Source organism: Lonchura striata, chromosome 3 (genome assembly GCF_050655825.1).
Source record: "Lonchura striata isolate lonStrDom1 chromosome 3, ASM5065582v1, whole genome shotgun sequence".
Lineage (NCBI taxonomy): Eukaryota > Metazoa > Chordata > Aves > Passeriformes > Estrildidae > Lonchura > Lonchura striata.
In genome coordinates, this window is record NC_140705.1 from 51,273,101 (window position 1) to 51,292,470 (window position 19,370).

General features: G+C 35.3%; 1 protein-coding gene across 6 annotated transcripts in view; it reads left to right on the forward strand.

Annotated features, from left to right (window-relative positions):
* The window catches only part of NKAIN2 (sodium/potassium transporting ATPase interacting 2), a 511,342-nt gene that overhangs the window by 168,026 nt on the left and 323,946 nt on the right, over positions 1-19,370 (forward strand). Inside the window, exon 1 of one of the 6 annotated variants that reach the window (XR_014954251.1) lies at positions 1-4,979. This exon is cut by the window's left edge and continues 26,824 nt beyond it. The exons of 2 other annotated variants lie outside the window; for them this stretch is intronic. Coding sequence is in view for 1 of the 4 variants with exons in the window: in XM_085576520.1 (XP_085432646.1) it covers positions 18,655-18,744 (90 nt within the window). In the remaining 3 variants the exon portion in view is untranslated. Of the gene's footprint in view, positions 4,980-5,021; positions 18,745-19,370 lie in introns of those variants that run through there. 3 more of the 6 variants (XR_014954249.1, XR_014954252.1, XM_085576520.1) reach the window with 3 other exon arrangements.

Consider the following 19,370-nt stretch of genomic DNA (forward strand, 5'->3'; position numbering starts at 1 on the left):
AATGTTTTTTAACATAATTTGATATCTGCATTTTGTATAGACAAATCAGTTAACCTTCCTTTTAAATTTATTCTATTTACTCTTTTTCTCTACCTACTTGCTACTCTGCAGTAAAGTATAAAATAATGTTTCAGAAACCTCTTCAAGTCATTTCAAGTCTTGTACAAAAATTTACTTAGGTCCTGAATTTAATTTACTGCTGAAAGAAGAATGTATTTTTAGGAAGGATTAATTTAGACTTACAATAAACTCAGTTGCAACCTTTTTTAGGGCAGTGGCAGTTTTTGGCCTGTTGAGTTACAGGTCATGAGAAATTCATGTCCTATTTATTTTTTAGTGGCTAGGGGATATGCTCCTTGAAAGCAGTAGAAATATTTTTTTAGTATAATGTCTTGTGGCTCAAGTAGAGATTTATTACTTTTTTAATGTGTGATACAATGGAACTGAAGGATATGATTTTGGTCTTAGCAGTATAAATTAATTAATGTACTGTAGAAAGTAATTTACTGTGGTGTGCTTTATTCCCTAAATATATATATATTGCTTCTCTCCACTCACAGATTATTTTAACAACAGGATTACCTTAATATCATACTAGTTCTTGAACAGTAAGAGGCCCATGTGATGCATGATATCACTAAATTTTAGATATAGTTGCAAAATTTAGCTTGAACTTCCAGATTGTAACACTTTACAGGTATGCCCAAATCCAAACTTACATCATTGAATTGTGTTTACACAATCAGTTTTTACTGTATTAAATCTATGACCAGTAAACATTTACAACTAGATACCTGGCAGTTTTAGACCTTACCTCAAAGAAGATCTCATAACAAGTCAATTGAACTTGACCCCTACCTACAGCCTCCTTGCAGGTAGTTATAGAGAATTCAGCCGCTGCCAACCAACATCCCCAGGTCCTTTTTCTCTGGGCTGATTTCCAACAACTCCACACCCAGGCTGTAGCACTGAAGGGGGTTATTGAGCTCAAGGTGCAGACCCCATCACTTGGTCTTGTTGAGTATCATGCTGTTGGTCTCAGCCTGTCAAACCAGCCTGTCCATGTCCCTCTGCAGAGCTTCCCTACTCTTCAGCAGACCAACACCCTCACCCAGCTTGGTGTAGTCTGCAAGTTTACTAAGGCTTCACTCAGTCCTCTCATCCAGATTGTCAGTAAAGGTATTGAACAGCTCTGCCCCACACAGATCCCTGGGGGATACCACTACTGAGCAAACATGAAGTGTCTTCACCATTCACCACCTCTCTCTGGGCCTGGCCGCTCAGACATTCTTGATCCAGTGAACAGCACACCTGTCCAAGTCATGGGCTGACAGAAGAGCTGGTTCTAAAAAGAAGGGAAGGAAATATCAGGCCTGTGAAGATCAGGCAGAAGGGTTTGTTCCCTAGATGGTCAGTGCCTTGAGATGGCCTACAGAGACTGAACACAGTTGTTCTGGTAGCTGTAAATTTTTCTATAAATCTCCAGCAGATTCTGGACTGATGTTTCAGTTGCTGGTGACCAGCAGTCATCTGTCCACTACTGCTGCTACTTGCTCTGCTGCCTTAACCAGAAAACTATGTGAGAGATCTAAAAGTTCCCCAAATAGCTGATACTGGAACAAAAATTTGAGTTAAATATCGGGTAATGGGGTATTGTTTTGCACTCTGCTTTTAAAATCAAACTAGACAACTGAGAAATCAGTTGCAGAAAAAAGACTACAACTAAAGTGAGAAAGCAGAGCTTATAATTTATAAATTAGAATGCTCTAGATGCTTCTGCAATGTCAGTGTCCTCCCATTCTAACACACCAGTTAGGTTTTTTCTTGTTCACACTTTGGGCAAAGAGAAGGATGGGCCTACTCCGGGAATTCATGCATACTGGGTAATGAAACCAAAGTATATATATTTTTAACTGACTTCTGCATCACTTGTTGCAAAAGTTGGAAAGCCTAGGCTAAGTAGGCAAAGGAATGCAAAAAAAATGGGGTTCACTTCAGGATAGGAGGAGATGTCACTCACTCTGAGAAATTGTATTCTAAACTGTCACTAACACCAAGTTCCTATCTTATGCCTGACAAGAGATGAAAGCAGATTTTTCTTAGATATGATTGTATGTTCCTCATTTTAAGATTCCTAATCTATAATACAGATTTGCAGATGTGGAAAATGGGCTTAAATGTATGAAATGTTGTATGTGCTGAGACCTTGAAAATCAAGTTATAAGTATCTCATCCTGACCTCCAGAAAAGAAAGGAAGCCTTGACATTGATCTCTCTGTGCTAAAATTGTAGCTGCCAGTAGTGTAAAGGCTACTGTGAAAATAAATTAATGAGTTTTTTTTTAAATCTCATGTGGAAAAAAGCAGCAGGAACATAGCTATGAGAAAATTAATAACTCTAAGAATAAATTAAAAACTATGCTTTCAGAGCAGGATGTGAATAGTGTGCTGTTGGTAATGAATGGAGAACATGTGTTGAAAATCAAAAAGAAAGGAAAACATTGAATTATTACTTATTCAGGTGTGTACTGTCCATCAGGAGTCCCAAATAAAGTGGAGATTATGTGGAAAAAAAACAGCCTGCAGTCAAAGACATAATCATGTTCATATGCAGAAGGGTCTATGGAAAATACAGCCCCTGGAATTGCCTTATATTTGAGTACTCAACCTTGCAACTACTTTAATGTCCTTTGATGAGAATTTTGTTTCATAAAACTCAATGTGTGCATAAATCTGTGTATATTTCTGCACAAGCGTTTATTACACTGATTCTAATTGGGTGATTACATTCTGTTTCAGTAACAAACTGGATTTTTTCCTATTCAAGCTTTAGTTTTAGTAGACCCCTGGGGCTTAATCCAGGCTTGAATCTTACTAGTCGAGCATGATTATAACAGCAGTTTCACCACAAGTGTTAATACTGTTATAAATTATTTGAGGCTAACTTTCAGTGCATTTTGTATTAAGTTTCGTAATGAACTAAGTTTGCTTTCTTAGTGTTTTGGCTGTTAAGGTTTTGTCCTGACACTGGAGATAACATTGTGTATGTCAGATGACCTTTTCTAGACATTCTGAAGTCTCTAGTTTTCAGGTTATTATTATTATTCCCCCCTTTGACATGTACAAGTTAAAAAAAAAGAGCTGTAAATTGTCAAGGTAAGTGTAGATTCAATGCTATTGCCATTTTTATCTGTGGATTTTGCCCAAAAAGTGATTCACACAAAGTGCTAAATGATTTTAAAAGCCACACTAAAAGCTCACACAAGATTTGAATATAGATTGGCTTGCAGCAGAACAGCAGCTCTCTGCAGTTTGAAATAGTGTCAAAGACAGAAAACTGAAAGTTGCTCTTATCTGTGTGTGTGTGCACATGTCTCCAGGGTGTTAGCCTGCCTTTTCTAAGTGCAGTAGACTTAGAAAGAGCTTAATTTGTGAAGATGATGCAGAAGAAAGTTTGGGCACCAATGTTGCAAAAATTAATTCAGAGCTGGACAAAAAATTTTAAATGGCTGCTGCTGGAGGTGCTTTTGCCAGAGGAAGGGCACATCCTGCCCTTATTTTGAAAACATTGCAATCCCGTCTTTTGCCAAGTAGTCATAACTGCCATTTATTGCAGAGCCTACCAGAAATGCATGAAGGCTTTTCATCTAAGTCAGAGAAAGGTTAGCAATCAGTATTTCCACCCATTTTTATTCCCAGTGTACGAGAACTCCCAGCCAATACGGCTTGTAAAAATGTATAATAGCAATACCATGTTTTGATGCTTAGAAGATAAGATTGTTTGCAGTAACTGCAGTCTCCTCTTGAAACAGGTACTGAAGAACCTGAAAATCAACTCTGACTAGAATTGTAACAAACTAAAATTTCAGTTTTGCATAGTATTCTGCAAAGTCTAAACTGGCAAGCTTCAAAGGCAGAAAATTGAAACTAAAATTGTAATAAAAAATTCAAAACATAATTAACCTTTAAAAATATATTTTGCTGTAACATAGGAATGTGCTGAAACAAGAAGCTTACTGTGAACTTAAAAACAGATGTTCCATTCCCGAAAGGAAATTTGATATGAAAGTTTACACTGGTGTAATAAGTTTCATTATTGACATTATACCTTTTTATGTAGTTTTTTACAATCATATATATTTTCTGGTGGGAAATTTTTCTGTCCAAAATTTTCTTATCTTTATCTAAGACATAGAATAAAAGTATTTATTTGATACAGAAATTAATTTTTAACAAGGAATAGGAAGTCTCTTTTTGAGCATATAAACTTTTATCAAAAGATATGCAGGTGTAGCAGTTGTACTGGTTATGTATTTGAGCACAGTTTTCTCAGTCCTGTCAAAATGTATGACAAGATTATGAGATAAAATGTATAGGAAGCTCTGTTTTCATCAGAAATATTCAATTTACTTGTAAAGTTGAAGTAGAAATGTACAGTAAAGAATTTGGGTTTTAAAAATAGAGTTCATTATATCTAATGAAATATTAGAATAAATAAATTCTGGATGCCTGAAAGCAGAATTACACATTTCAGAATCACAAGACACAGAAAATGCAAAAGTGGTGGCTTCCACCCAGGCTTGAAGTATTGAGATTGTTCAGAATCCAGAGCTTCTGCATTCACCAAAACTCATCCTTGGATTTTACCTAGGCTATGGGATAATTTAGAGCTTTTGAGACAGCTCTTAGTGTCTCAGCTCTTGTCTTCTTTTCTGCCTACTGAAAAGAACAACTCTTGTCTTCTTTCCTGCCTACAGTACAGTGTAAGACCTGGAAGATCAAGATATTCAGTTGAGTATTGAAAGCTGGCAGTTGGAATTGGAAAACATTGGTGTTCCAGTAAATTGGCAAAAACTGAATAATCTCCACTAAGCAGTTTCAGTGAACCAGAATTCTTCTACAGGAGAGCACAGACAGTAGGACCTCTTTTATGGCATGAATGTTTTGACAAAGATGTCTCCTGAAGCCCTTTTACAGCAGGTGAGCTATAATCAGCCAAAAGTGTCAGTGCTCTAACTGCATCTCCTTGGCTCTCTCAGATGTGACTGACTAGAAAAAGATAGGACCAGTTTTATAAAATTGCAAACCAGTGGTGGCTGGAAAAGAGTATGGAGAGGCCTGTCAGCGCCAGTTGAGTGATTATCTCAGTGTTTACATCATCATAGTTGACAAGTGAAAGTTAGGGCTCATTGAGAGGCATAATTTGATCTAGCTATACCTAAGCAGTGAAGACTTGATGTTGTCAAAGATTGTTCAATGACTTCAGCAGGAAGTGAAAAAGCAAACAGGGTGTTTAAACAGACAGATAATAGTGCTATGTTACACATGAATCAATTATAACTCAGGTAGAATAAGACAAATAAGTTCTGGTCAAAGAAGATACCTTAGAAAAGGGAGTAGGTATATAATAGAATCATAGAATGTCTTGGGTTGGAAGGGGCATTAAAGACCATCTAGTTCCAATCCCCATACCATAGGTATGGATGCCTTCCACTAGACCAACTTGCTCAGAGCTGCATCCAGTCTGGCTTTGAACACTTCTAGGGATGAGCCTGCACAACTTCTCTGGGCAATCTGTTCCAGTGCCTCACAGTAATTTTTTTTTTTTTTTTAATACCTAATCTAAACTTCTACTCTCAATTTGAATCTATTCTCTCTTGTCTGTTGGAAATAGTCTCTCTCCATCTTTCTTGTAGGCTTCCTTCAGGTACTGTAGGACCACAGTTAGGTCACACTGAAGCCTTCTCTTTCCCAGGTTGAACAATTTCAATTCTTTCAGCCATTCCTCATATGGGAGGTGCTCCATACCTCTAATCATCTTGGTAGCCCTCCTCTGTACTCTCTCAAACACATCAATGTCCTTCATGTTCTGGGACCCTAAAACTGAATGAAATACTCCAGGTGTGATCTCACCAGTCACCAGAGCAGAGCAGAAGAGAAGAATCACCTTGTTCAACCTGCTGGTCATTCCCCTTTTGATGCAGCCTGGGGTATGGTTGGTTTTCTGAGCTGCAAGCACATGTTGCCAGCTCATGTCCAGGCTCTCATCCACCTCCACCAACATCCCCAAGTGCTTCTGGGAATTGCTGCTCTTCATCTGTTCGTCCCCAGCCTGTGTTGATACTGGGATTGCCCTAAATCAGGTGCAACACTGCCACTGGTCTAGTTAAACCACATGAGATTCCCATGAGCCCACTTCTCAGCCTTGCCCAGGTGCTTCTGGAGGATACCTGATCCTTCAGGTGTGTCAGTGGCAACACTCTTATTGTTGTCATCTGCAAGTTTGCTGAGTGCACTTTATCCCATCATTTATGTTAGTAATGAAGATAGTAAATAACAGTGGTCCCAGTACAGACCCCTGAGGGACACCACTAGTCACTGATGTCCATTGTGACTCTGAGCCATTGACCACTGCTCTCTGGATGCAGCCATCCAATTGATTTCTTATCCATCTAACAGTCCATCAGCTGATCCGATTTCTCTCCAATTCAGAAAGATGTTTTTGCCCTTCCCTTGTCTACTGATGTAGTTACTCCATCAGAGAAGGCTGGTTTATATGAGAAAGGCCACTAAGTTGGTTATTGAAGGGAGACTGAATATAAAGACTTCTATACAAAGATTCAAGGTTTTATTTTTATTTAGAAAGGATTAAAGAAAATGAATTATATAATATAGATACCCACAAGGAAGATAAAGTACTCTCTCATACCTAAATTTGTTATGGTATAAAAGGAATGGATAACTAAAATAAACTAAAGAACAAAAATATACTTTACTAAAATACAAATTTTGTAAGCACAATCTATGTGTAAATCTCATTTTCACAGGCCCAGTAAAATTGAGGCCAAGATCTTAATACAGTTTGTAAATGAATTAGACATTTACATACTTCTTTTGACTTTGTATTATATCAAATAAAGATTTTGCAAGCAATATGCCTTCAGGCTTAAGAGTTAAGAAGAAACATTCCCAATAGGCAGATTATTCTATAGCTGTTCATTACTTTCCATAAGGCATCTTATTATGCTCTCTGAGACAGGTTTCTGGAATTAACCAGTGTTACAACTTTTTAATAAAAGTACACTGTGCAGTGTTTTGAATGTAACATTTTTAATGGCATTAGGGCTGACTATGTTAAAGCACTTTTCAGACGCTGTAACTTAAGCTTTGAGACAGGTATTCCTACAAATTCTTGCCTTGCTTCCTATCAAATGGAGTTTTGCTCTAGTTCACTTGCTGTATATCAGTGATACAGATAACTGAAAATAGAGACAAGAAGCAATACAGAAAGCAAGAAAAAGGTTCTACAGCCAAAGAAAATACAACTCAATATACAATAAAAGGACTGTCTGACTTCCCATTTTTGAATCTTCTTCAACTCACATTATTTTTAATTCAAAAAGAAGCTCTCAAATATTTCACAAAATTAAAAGGTCATTTAAAAAATGCTGTTGTTTTAGCACTTCTTTTTCTTTAAAAATTGGCTGGGAAAATAAAAATATTATTCACCTGAAATATAAAGACAACCAAAATATTCAAAATCATAGTGAAGCTTTTAAGATACTTGTAATTAATTATCCAATCTATTGATGAGAGACTGAAGAGCAGTCAGAAATATTTGAAGTGTGTTTAATTAATAGATTTTATGATCCCTTCTTTATTCAGTGTTATTTCAGAATTTGAAATCAAAGCTTTATAAACTTGCCCTTTGCTTATTGGATTCTGCAACTGTTGATGTGGGCTGCTACACAAGAACAGAAACTCTGGTGGTCTGTGGCCCCTTACAGGAACAATTTCTCATGTTACTTCAGTACTCAGGAAAATAAGGTCTCAATTTTGTTCATGCTCTAATACTAGATATAACATAGACAGTTTGGAAGGTCATCCTGCCTCCCTGAATTCAGTTGAGTGTCATGTTTTTTGATTACTTCTATGGAATCAAGATTAGAAAAGAGGTACTTTAACTTATTAGACTCTAGTGGTTATCAAATGTAAATGGACAGAGTCAGAAGAAGCAAGTCAAAACAATTCTTCAGAATAATATCAGCCATTATACTATCCCAGATTGAAAGGCAAGATGTATTCCATTTGCCATCTGTATGGCAGTTGTCTTCTGTTAAGGGAGCAGTTTTCCTTCTGTCTTCCACAACCAATCCTCTCAGGGGAGACATGACTGATAATGGGCTACTGAATTTCACTGCATGACTGATAAGAAATGTAACATCCTATTGTGAGATGCTCCGCCCAGAGGGAGGAGCCAAGCATTTCTACCTAGATATAATCTTGAGTTTCTGGAACACCAGCATGGCTTTTTCTGCACTGGATTTCCCAGAGGAACAGCTGCTTCTTCCACTGCAGGAAGACTACACCCTTTTCTACAGGATCGCTGCTCCAAGAGAACCACACCTGACACTCCAGGGGGACTGCAGCTATAATTCCCAATTGGACTGCTGCCAACACCCTAATAGGGTGTCAGGTTGTATTCTGTCTCTGTCAGTGTTGTTTTTGTTCACTGCAGTGTTTATTTTATCTTTTTATTTTCTTCCCTAATAAAGAACTGTTATTTCTGCTCCCATATTTTTGCCTGAGAGCCTCCCTTAATTTCAAATTTATAAAAATTCAGAGGGAAGGCATCTACATTTTTTCCATTTCAGGGAAGGCTCCTGCCTTCTTCAGCAGACACCTGTCTTTCCAAACCAAGACATATGTTTAAGAGACTGCCTTTCTATTTACTAGATCTGACAGTCATTTCTCTCTTTAACTTGTATAGTCTTCCTTTTTATTTATCTAACTATTTATCATGTATTTACTTCTGAAAAAGTATTTCCATGGACTAACTACACATTTCATCAGAATTTTCCCTTGGCTTGCTACTTTTTAGCTTTCATTTGTTACTTCCTAGTTCCTGTATTTGAAAAGAGGGTGAATGACATAATGCTTCCTGTTAGGGTGAGGCACACAGCAAATTAACCACCACACTCTTTTTTTTTTTTTCTGACAGAAGGGGTAGTTCTTAATGGAAAGGTGCAAGTTATTTCACTAGTTCTGATCTGAAACTATCACTGCAACAGACTGTTAGTGATGTGATGGGACCTTGTAACTTCCTTTATTTAAAAAATTGGTCTTAAAGTCTCCAAAGTACTTTATAATGCAGGGCTTTTCTTTAGGGGGAAATTATAAAATCAAAAATACATTTATTGAATTGCATTTGAGCCTGGGCAGGAGTTCTGCTGCACCCTTAGAACTTGTTACTGGTTTGTTTGTGCTCCTCTGTCACCCTACTGGTTCTACCTCACTACTTACCTGGAAGGCTCCAATTTTCCTTAAGTTTTGCAAAGGCCAAAGAGGCAGCTGATGCTGTCTTTAACATTTCATTTGGATGAGCAGGGGAATAAATTTAAATACTGAAGCACCTTTAATATCAAGGCGATTGTAGTCAGTTGATACCTTCCACTGGTGCAGTCAGATCACCCACTGTGGGACCTGGCAGAGGGTGGTGGGACAATGGAGAAGAGACAGGTTAGGGACAAAATGCAACTGCCTTGCCAGCTCTCCAGTGTGTGAGAAATAGATAAAGGTGCAATGACATCATATTATGCCTGACCAATAACAGTGGGATACAGATGCATAATGCACAACAAGATGTGGGGTTTAAGACTTGGATATTGTCAGAATTGAGTGGGAACCCTTCCATCAACTTTAATGAAAAGTAAATGAGACTGCTATTCAGCAAGTTGTTAAGAACAAGCCCAGTTTTCAGGCACAAGTGGTTGATTTCAGAGGAACCTAGTACATGTATTAAGTACCTTAGAGAATTGAGATTATATTGAATCATATACTGTCAGGATTAAGTAGCATGCAAGCACCATAAAATCTAATCAAAACAGCAATATGAAAGTAGCAGACATTAGTTTCATTACATTTTTTACTAACATGGTGTGTTTATTATCACCATTTCCATCCAGCCAAATCTTCCTTAGAACTCTTTTTCTAGTACCCAAATGTATCATGAAATGGTTAATATTATTTTGACAGAATTAAATATTCTCTAAGAGGTTCAAGAGGAAGCATGTTCCAAAGCCAAAATACAAACGATACAGAACCTAATCTTTACTTCCCCAAAAAAATATATGCTGGATTTTATGTTAGGCTTATTTTGACCTGGTAAGAAATGTCAGAAAAGATAAGCTTTGTAAAACTAAGTGGGGGGAGGTGTTGGGTGTTGTTTAGTGTCTGTTTCTATGCTGCCTGCATTCATCTCTGTTGTAACTAAACAATGGAATACAGTATCTGTAATTATTCAAATAGGCACATTTGCAGTTATAATGTATTCTTTCACAAGCAAAGCTATTATTTAAAAATTAAAGGGAAGAAATGAGCTCTTTATGGCTTTAAATTAAAAATACCACATAATATGATAGAGCAATTTGCAATTGTCAGAAAAATTAAAGGTTTTTCTTTGATTTTGCTGGTTTTAGGTTGATCCAAAAGTATCAGCTAACTTGCAGCAACTTAAGACAGTAGTGGTGATTTTGTTATTCTGTCTTTTTTTTTTTTTTTTAATAAGGATTTTGGAATTGAAATTACTTCTATTAGTTGATTTATAATGATGTCTAGCTCATACTATGTTCAAGACTTACTGGTCAGAGCTTTTAGACATTTGCCATATCTGTAATGCCTTCAGCTAGCAGAAATGTGCAATTTCTATTCCATCAGGGTTTTTTTGTCTGTCATCGCATGCCGGTGTATTAGTTTAAATGTTCTGGTTGAGCTTTCACTTGATTCTGTATTAGAGAAGCTCCAAAACTCTACTAAAATGCATAGCCTCATACTGTTTGTTAGAGAAATTCAAGTGCTAGAAGCTTAATAATTTCTAGTTTTACAATGGTGTAATTTTATGTGGTGACAGAAACATAAAACTTGAACAACACAGCAGTGGTTCAAGACTTCCTCATTATTAAATTTGCATGACATAGATTCTGAGTAAACGGGAGTTCATTTACTGTTTATTCAGTTTAAAGTAATAATTTCCGTTGACTTTAACTTTCCATAGGTAGCTATTAACCGTAGCTGGAATAAATTTTTAGAGTTATTTTACAAAAAGCCTGAAATGGACACACTCATTCCTAGGTCCTGTTTAATCACAGTGGTATATTGTTTACTAACCATCTGGGCATTTGATTAGATGCTATAACCATCATTTGATTTGAGCTTCTTTACTTGCACTAACTGCTAGTTATAAAAGATAATTACTTGGAAGTGAAAATATGCAGCTCACATGGGTAGCACAAGAAATTGTCTTAGCTAGCCTTGCTGTTCTTTGTATTCTGATCCTTGGTGTTCAGAAGAAGAACAAATCCTCAAAGTCTCATACTCCACAAAGAACCTGGTGTAGGTTATGTGAAGTTTTACTGGGGCTTGTGCACTCTTTATGACCAAATCTGCAAGAGAAAAACAAAGATAAAAGCTTTATTTTCTCCTGAGCATTTTCTGTTCATAGAGACTAATAGCCAATTAAGATAAAAGGAAATATTTGATGGCTAAAATCCAGTAATATTATCTGTCCCAGGTCAATTTGACATTTCATATGTTGTTTCCTCTTCAGCAATTTTGCTACAAGGGAAAATTCAAGCATTTAAAGAGAAGGACTGATATATTCTATCTATTCTATCATGTGTAGTTTTTGATTTTGTTTAGCTTAGATGAGGCTTTATCATTACAGCAGTGAGTTATTTGCTTACATGGATGCTCCATAAAACAATTCATCTGTATAGTAAGAGCATTATTAAGATTGATGATGACCTCCTGAAGAATTATAATTATATAAATAATTTAAGACTATTGAATTGTTGGATTCTTCTTTCCAGAACTATCATCAAAATAAGAGGGCAAAGCAGTTATACCTTTTTTTGTATGTAAATGTATTTTAGTATTTTAATGCAGGATTATTGAATAGCTTTGTAAATTAGGTAAGAATACCTAAGGTGTCAGAAATATATCTAAGTTGTCAGCACCAGTAATGATGTAGACTCATGAGCAATCAATAACTGCTCAAAGCTTTGATTTTTACTGAAATAGTTTCTCTGAATCAATGCCAATACTTGCATGGACCAGTCATAAGTATTTTCTTGATGGACCCGTGTACTAAAAAGGAAAAATAAATGTTAGTAATTAATGATTTTTTTCTTCTTTTGAACTGGTAAATAGAGAGTAAATGCAAAACTGACCTGACCTGAGGTATTTATCATGAACTTTTTCCAGCTGAAATAGCAAATGTGCTTCTTTAAGTACCTTCATATAACAAGCCACTGTCATTTAAGGTATTCATTAGACTGTGATAAATAACTGGTTTGTCTGTAGGGTATGGAAAATTGCTGCTTTTAAAATCTTTTTATAGCTCACCAAAAAATTGTTTGTGTCCTGTACCTTGAGTTTTTATTAGTTGAGAGAAGACTATGGAAGACTGTGACATGGTTTTGCATTTTCTTTTTGTTTTTTTACTTTTTTTTTCTAGCACACTTTTCTTGGTTTCAAAAAACACTTGCAAGTTATCATGGTGAAAAAGAATTAGAATCATATTAGCTTCTGTGTTTTCCATTGCATGTCAAGTTCCCTGGCTTAAGAGTTCAGGTCTGATTTACAAGGGCACCTCTACTGTTTCCTACTACAGACCAAAAAAGAAGATGTATTCAGATAATGTTTTGTAAATATAACAAGTAAGTAATTCATATGTATATATATAAAATCTATGAATTGGGAACTCTGTCTTCTCTCCTGTAAATGCAGATGTCATCTCAGATGCATGCCTTTTGTTTGTTATGCTTTCATAATTTCATTCCTGTTGCAAGAGATTTCTTCATCAGGGACAATGAAAGACTCAGTGCTTCTGTCTAATTTTCTAGCCAGTATAAATTAATTACTTCGGGAATATTCTTTCAGTTCTACTACTTGTGCTTATTAATACTGACTTATGAGAGCAGAGACTCTAAACAAGGTACTGGCAACATCTGTGTCTTGCCCACCTACAACAAAGGAAATTTTACACATTTCCTTCTAAGTAACTCCTTTTGATAAAGTAGGATGGATAAATATTTTGTTTCTCTTCCAATTTTGAAGGACAGATCCTCATGCAAACTTAGCGTACCTCTGTGTCAGAATGACTGTGGTAATTTTTCCCTCCTGTACTAAGGAAATTCCTTTCCACAGTGGCAATGGAATGAACACATTCAATTTGGTGCCAGTGGGCTCTTGTGGGTACAGATTAGCAATTCTTGAGGCAAGGAAAGCATATTAATGCACCATTGGTTAAGTTCTCTGCATTTTCTGTGGGTCTGATGATAATGAGTTCTGTAAGCCCTACCTGAGAAAAATTCCTCTCTCTTCCCAGTTCTATACAGAGTATAACCACACTTTATGTTAAGCCCACAGTCCCCAGAGAACAGTGACATTTTACAGCCAGACTTGCTTCCATTCGCTCTGCAGTGCTGAACATTTTGCTTTAATTAGAAAACAGAAGCTTAACTCAAAACCACATAACTTTTTATTTACATATATTTTTTTTATGAATGTTCTGTCAGTACTTGATCAAACTTATATTTTCACTCATGCATCAGAATCCCATTGCACCAGGTAGTATATCAACATGGCATGAAAATGTCACTCTGATAGGTTTAGAAGACAAGAGATGGCAGGTTGGTGCAGCCAGTGGGCAAGGGTGAAACAAGGTGGACTTGCTTAGATGGAGGGGTGGCATTACCAGACTTCCAGCAACTCATTCACTGTCTGGCACCACTGTTTCAAGGTATAACTTAAATAAGGTTAAAGAGAAATCTTTGTGAATGCTTACAGTAAGGTTCTGTTAGACATTAGAGACAATTATGAAGACTTTGTATGTTTGAAAATACATCTATTACCAATACTGGTTTAATAATTTGGTCAGGGATAGAAACTGTGACAAATGAAAACAATACATAGGAAAGGAATTGCATAGGTAGTGCTTTGAAAATTGAATGAAGACAAGTCTAATAGAGTTTATGCTTGAATGGAGTGCATAGTGATCAACCCAGCAGTGATCTATGCAGTGTCTTGGGAAAATAATCATGGCAAAACCAGTGGATATTTGGAGGATGCAATTGATTTTGTTCAAGCAAGCCTTTAGTTCCTTGCTGGATAGCTCTTCATTGTTGTGCAAAGGGTCTCTGATAAATCATGGATGAAATGTAGGAAAAAATCTGCATACAATTTTTAATTAAAAGTACAATTCAAATAATTGTTCTTATTTCTGTTTTCTTTCAAATCAAACATCAGCTATTTTCTTGTGTTACTTGAAAATGTCAAATTAATTAATTTATATTTTCCCTTCATAATAGTACTGCATTATGACTAAGGCTATAATGGAGACATTCTTATCACTCAACTGTTCCTCCAATATCAGCATGAATACTTTCATAAAGCTCCTTCTGGCATATTTTATAGGAGAAGTAAATTTCTGACATTCCACTTTCCAAAGAGGTGTGGTGCTCCATTTTATTGAGGTAAACAATTCATATTGAATTTAGAAAATTGGTTTCACAGGATTTGAAAAAATGAAAACATAAAAACTATATGTCTTGAAAAGGGCTATTCCCATTTATCATATCAAAATACTTTTTTCTAAAAAATCATTATTTCTCAAGTTTTTGACAAAAAAAAAATTAGTTTCAGATAAAATCAATTGAAATATGTTCTTAACTTTTTTTAATTCTAATTTTTTTTCCTAATTTGTCTGTTAAGTTTTTTTGTTTTCAAAATTTATTATAAAATAGAATATTTATCTGCCAAACAGTGTGATCATGGCTCAATTTACATTGCATGAAGAATTGATACGTCTATTACTTAGATTCCTACTGTATCAAATATATTTGGATATTACACTTTAATGAAGATGAGTAAAATGCTTCTCTAATATTCATATGCTCCTTTAATTAAGGTCTTTTACATACTGTATTTTGGGTGACCTAGAAGTTTTATAAAGAAATGAAAAGCACTTGCATATCAACTACTTATTTTTTTCTTCTTGTGCTTATTTTTATCTTCTTCTCTTTCTGTCATTAGAATTCCTTTGCTACTTTCAACAGTGAGAGTGCTCCATAGTTTTTAAACTTCATTCACCACCATATGGGATATATATTAGCCTAAACTGTCAATCGAAAAAGTGTTAATTTATTGCAAGACTGATTTTGTAAGCATTAAACATATTTAAGAATATCTGTCAAGGATCCACAAATCTACTTTTATGGAATTAAGGGTTTTGTAAATGCTATGAAAAATTTTAAGCAGTGTACACCCTAGTACTATTTCTCATACTGTAGCCCACACACTAATATCTATGTTAAAAACTATTCACTCATGATAAAAGTCCACCTCAGAATTCTGCAACAAGAAAAACAGAACTGTTCTCTTACTTTGTTTTTAAAGCATCCACATTAATTCCAAGTTTGTTTTTTTTTTTATGTGCCAAATACCGTATTGCTGCAAAAGCATATTGAAATAACAGTTTTGCCTTCTTTGCTTTTTTTTGCTATATGTGAAGATAGTTCTGCCTCTTCTAAGCAGTGCACAGGAGTAGAGTTGATGTAGTGGGAATAAAGAATGCCATGTCTGATTCATTAGTTGCAATTACTTATCATTATTCATTATTTATTTTGATTTATAATGGATAAAAAGAACCTACCCAGGGCCATTTTAACATGAATGATAAATGCAGTCTCATAAAACGATTAAACTGGCAACTGCTGCTTGTCTCTTAAATGGACAATAATTGATGTAAGATTGAAAAATTCCAACCAATGCTTGCCTAAGTCCTTTTTTTCATACAATTCTTATTACAAAAGATGGCAAATCTTCCCCAAAGCCAGGAAAATTTTCAGAAATTTTTAGCAAATGATGAAAAAGCAAGTTAAGGCCTCATGTAAAATCAGTCACTTTTCTCAACATAGACAACAAAACTTATTCTGAAGATCAGCAGTAAATTCAGTTTAGAGTCTGTAGAAGACTAAAAAAGTGTCAGGGAATAGTTTGAGAGAAATACACATTTGTTCTTGTTCAGGATATTGATCAGAAGATCCAGAACTTCTTCTAGAAGCTGGAAGTCATCCTTCATGATATTAATGTAGTACAGCTACTCTTTGAATAGTTAAAATACTCCACCAAGAACAGAAAAGTACATCAGCTATTAGGATGTCAGGAACATTGTTAAATACAATGAAATAGAATACCAATCATTTTAGTGTTCCTAAAGCAGTTGTATTAGAAAGAAAAAAAAATGTATATATACACACACTTGTATTTTTCAGCAGTTCATAACAAATTTATACTGGAAAGGGGCAGAATGTTCATAGTACATATACTTTGACTGATTCTACCTTTTTGCCATTGACTACTAATGCTATTGACTTTGCTATCCTTTGTAAAAGGAAACCTTAGTGCCTAGGAAAGCCTTTCAAATTTAAACATAATTGAACATAATTAGTCTTGCAGTCACCAAGAAAACAATTCTAAATATTTTTGTTTCCAAGATAAAAAAAAGTTTAATTTACTTATTATTATGCAAGTATTCTTTCTCTGTTAAGAACAAGAAGAATATATTGAAAAGGGTTGCCCACCTGTCCTGTGGCAAGAATGCCTTTATGACATGCCTGAAGGAAGTTAGCTGATTATTGTTTGCTGCAGTGATTTGTGAGCACAGCAGTTATCTGTATTGTGACTCCCAGTGTATCTAAATGTGAAGCACAAGTTACTCATGGCAGACAGTCTCCAATGAAGCCAGGTCTCAGTATTTTGTGCAATTTTAAGAGCTGGAGATCTTCATGTTTCTTCCTTGAAGAGAAATTAAATTTAGTGACCAGTCATCAATTCTGTAGCAGGATCTGCACCATGGAGTCAGTTGAGCTGTAGGTAACAGGAGTATGAGTATTGTTGTTTAGTAAATCTTGCAAGGGACAACAAAGCCCTTTGTGCTTCTTTGAGTCTTTTCTGTTGTCCGATGAGGTCTTCAAATGAGAACTGTAGGAATGCCTCTCAGTTTGAGGAAACCTCATGTGTCCTTCTGTGGCAGCCACATAAGTAGAAATGCTGTGATTATCTGTCACATCATCTATGACACACATCACCTATGACAGGCTGTTAAATGGTTTCTACTCAGACACCTAGGAAGGTGTCTTAAGCATTCTACTGAATATGCTACTGAGTGTTCTTACTAGCTGTTGTATCAGCTGTAGAGCTAATGACAGTGCCTGGTTTCCTACTGACTTTTGTCCTTTAATCACTCAGATCTGTGTTCCATGGAAATAACATCTGTTCCTTCCTGAATCTATCTGTGACACCCCTGCAGATAAAACATTTTGTCATTAGTCTGCAACTAGATATGTCCAGATTGCCTGGCCCAGATGCCTTCAGATAGGGTGTGTAGCTGTTACATTCTGTCTACCTTCCTCCCAGGCTATTGTATCTTAGGATGTATCTGTGTCCACAGTTATCTTCTATCTCCCAGTTTTCCGGTTTCCAAATTTATATCATTTTTAGACACTTTTTAGAATGTCAAGTTCTTTTTGAGCCTTTTCCTGTTTGCTAAATCTACCTAAAACTGGCCCACTCAAAACTTATTTGGGGATTGACAGGGAAGAAGAAGTAGTTACTATAAACCTTCTGTCTTGAGACATTTTAAAATGAGAACTATTTCTTCAAAATCTACCTTAACATGTGTATTTGAAATATCTTAAAATTATTTGATAAAATGTGGTAATATTTCTCTAATGTATAAAATGAAACTTATTGATATTCAGTACATTAACAAATACATGTAGAATTCATTATATACTATGCAATCTTCATCATATTAATCACATAAGTAAATTTATGAAGTTCATTTTCTCAAAAGAAGTAGCATAATATTTGAAACTTTTTTAAGCAGTGTTTTGGATATTTTTACTCACATTTATGGAACAAAATACAGGATTTTGGTTATTATTCACTTTGATATGATTTGCACAAATTTTATATAAGATAATGTGTGATGTTTATATAAGTGTGATGAATAGTGTCCTAGAATAATTTTAGAATAGGCACTCAGACCTCTGCATTTTTTGTAGCTTCCTGTATTGTTTTCACACTTTGCATACTCTAGGATTCTTCTGTGCAAAGGCTGGTGTTATAGACTTCTCAGTCACTGATTTTGCTGTCTAGGGTATAAATTGAAAAGCTGCAAGGCTTCTATTACACATACCTAACAGCACAGATCATAGAAGAGGTAAAAAAAACACTGATGCACTGTATTTATGCTTTTCCAGCTTCTGAATTAAGAGTTAAATTATTCTTAGACAACATAAAAGATTACTCCCCTCTGTGCCCTGACACTTCATCACTTAATGAATAGATAGGTGGAACTTCAGAAAAGAATTATTACCATTAAAAAAAAAAAAATCAGCTATAAAAACTTGATTACCACTGCAAGACTTGTCCTAATATTAAGTTTGCCTCATGTGCTGCATAAAAATGCCAGGTTTATGTGGTAAAGGGCAAGATGGACAGCTCTGCAACCATGTGCTTGCTAATTAACCAGCACTGAAAATAGCCTTGTCATGAGAGAACAGCCATCTCCTGTACAACTAGGAAGCAAATGATTTTGCTGCTTAGACCAGAAGATGAATACAGAAGCAGGCCACTGGAACAAAAGGAAAGCAACTCACAGAAGACTGTGAGAATTCAGGTACTATAAAATTACTAGACTTACAGTTTTTTGGTTTTTTTTTTTGTTTGTTTTGTTTTGTTTTGTTTTGTTTTTTACTAGTAGCCCTAAACTGAATAACAATGAAAAAGTGAAGCAGAAAAAAAAGAGGGATTACCCAGACAGGGCTGCCAAGGTTCATTAGCTTTATTCTATGTGATCAATTTTATGCTATTCTTCAAGCACCTTATTTAATTTTTCCAACCCTTGCAAAAACTTTTGTTTCTGCCTTCTCTTAAAATGCATCTATTTATATGCAACACTGAAAATAAATTAGGGAATTGTTAGAAAATTAGGAGTTTATGATTGGTTGTGATAGTTCTCTCTTGTTTTATTTTATGAGAAAATCCTTAGCTGAAAATCAGAAAAATCTAATACAATTCCCTCAGTGTCATTTTCTTTTCTGCCTTAATAACATATTTGTGTGTACACACCTGTTTTTAATAAATAATTGAAGCTGCTGAACTTTGGCTTTTCAGAAGTGTCACACTAAGATAATTGATATTGGAAGTGTACTGTGAAGCAACCTTTCGATTTTAAAAAGCCAGCTATTATAATAAATTTTAATAAGAATCATTGAAGCTAAAGGAAATTAGCTATCCATTGTT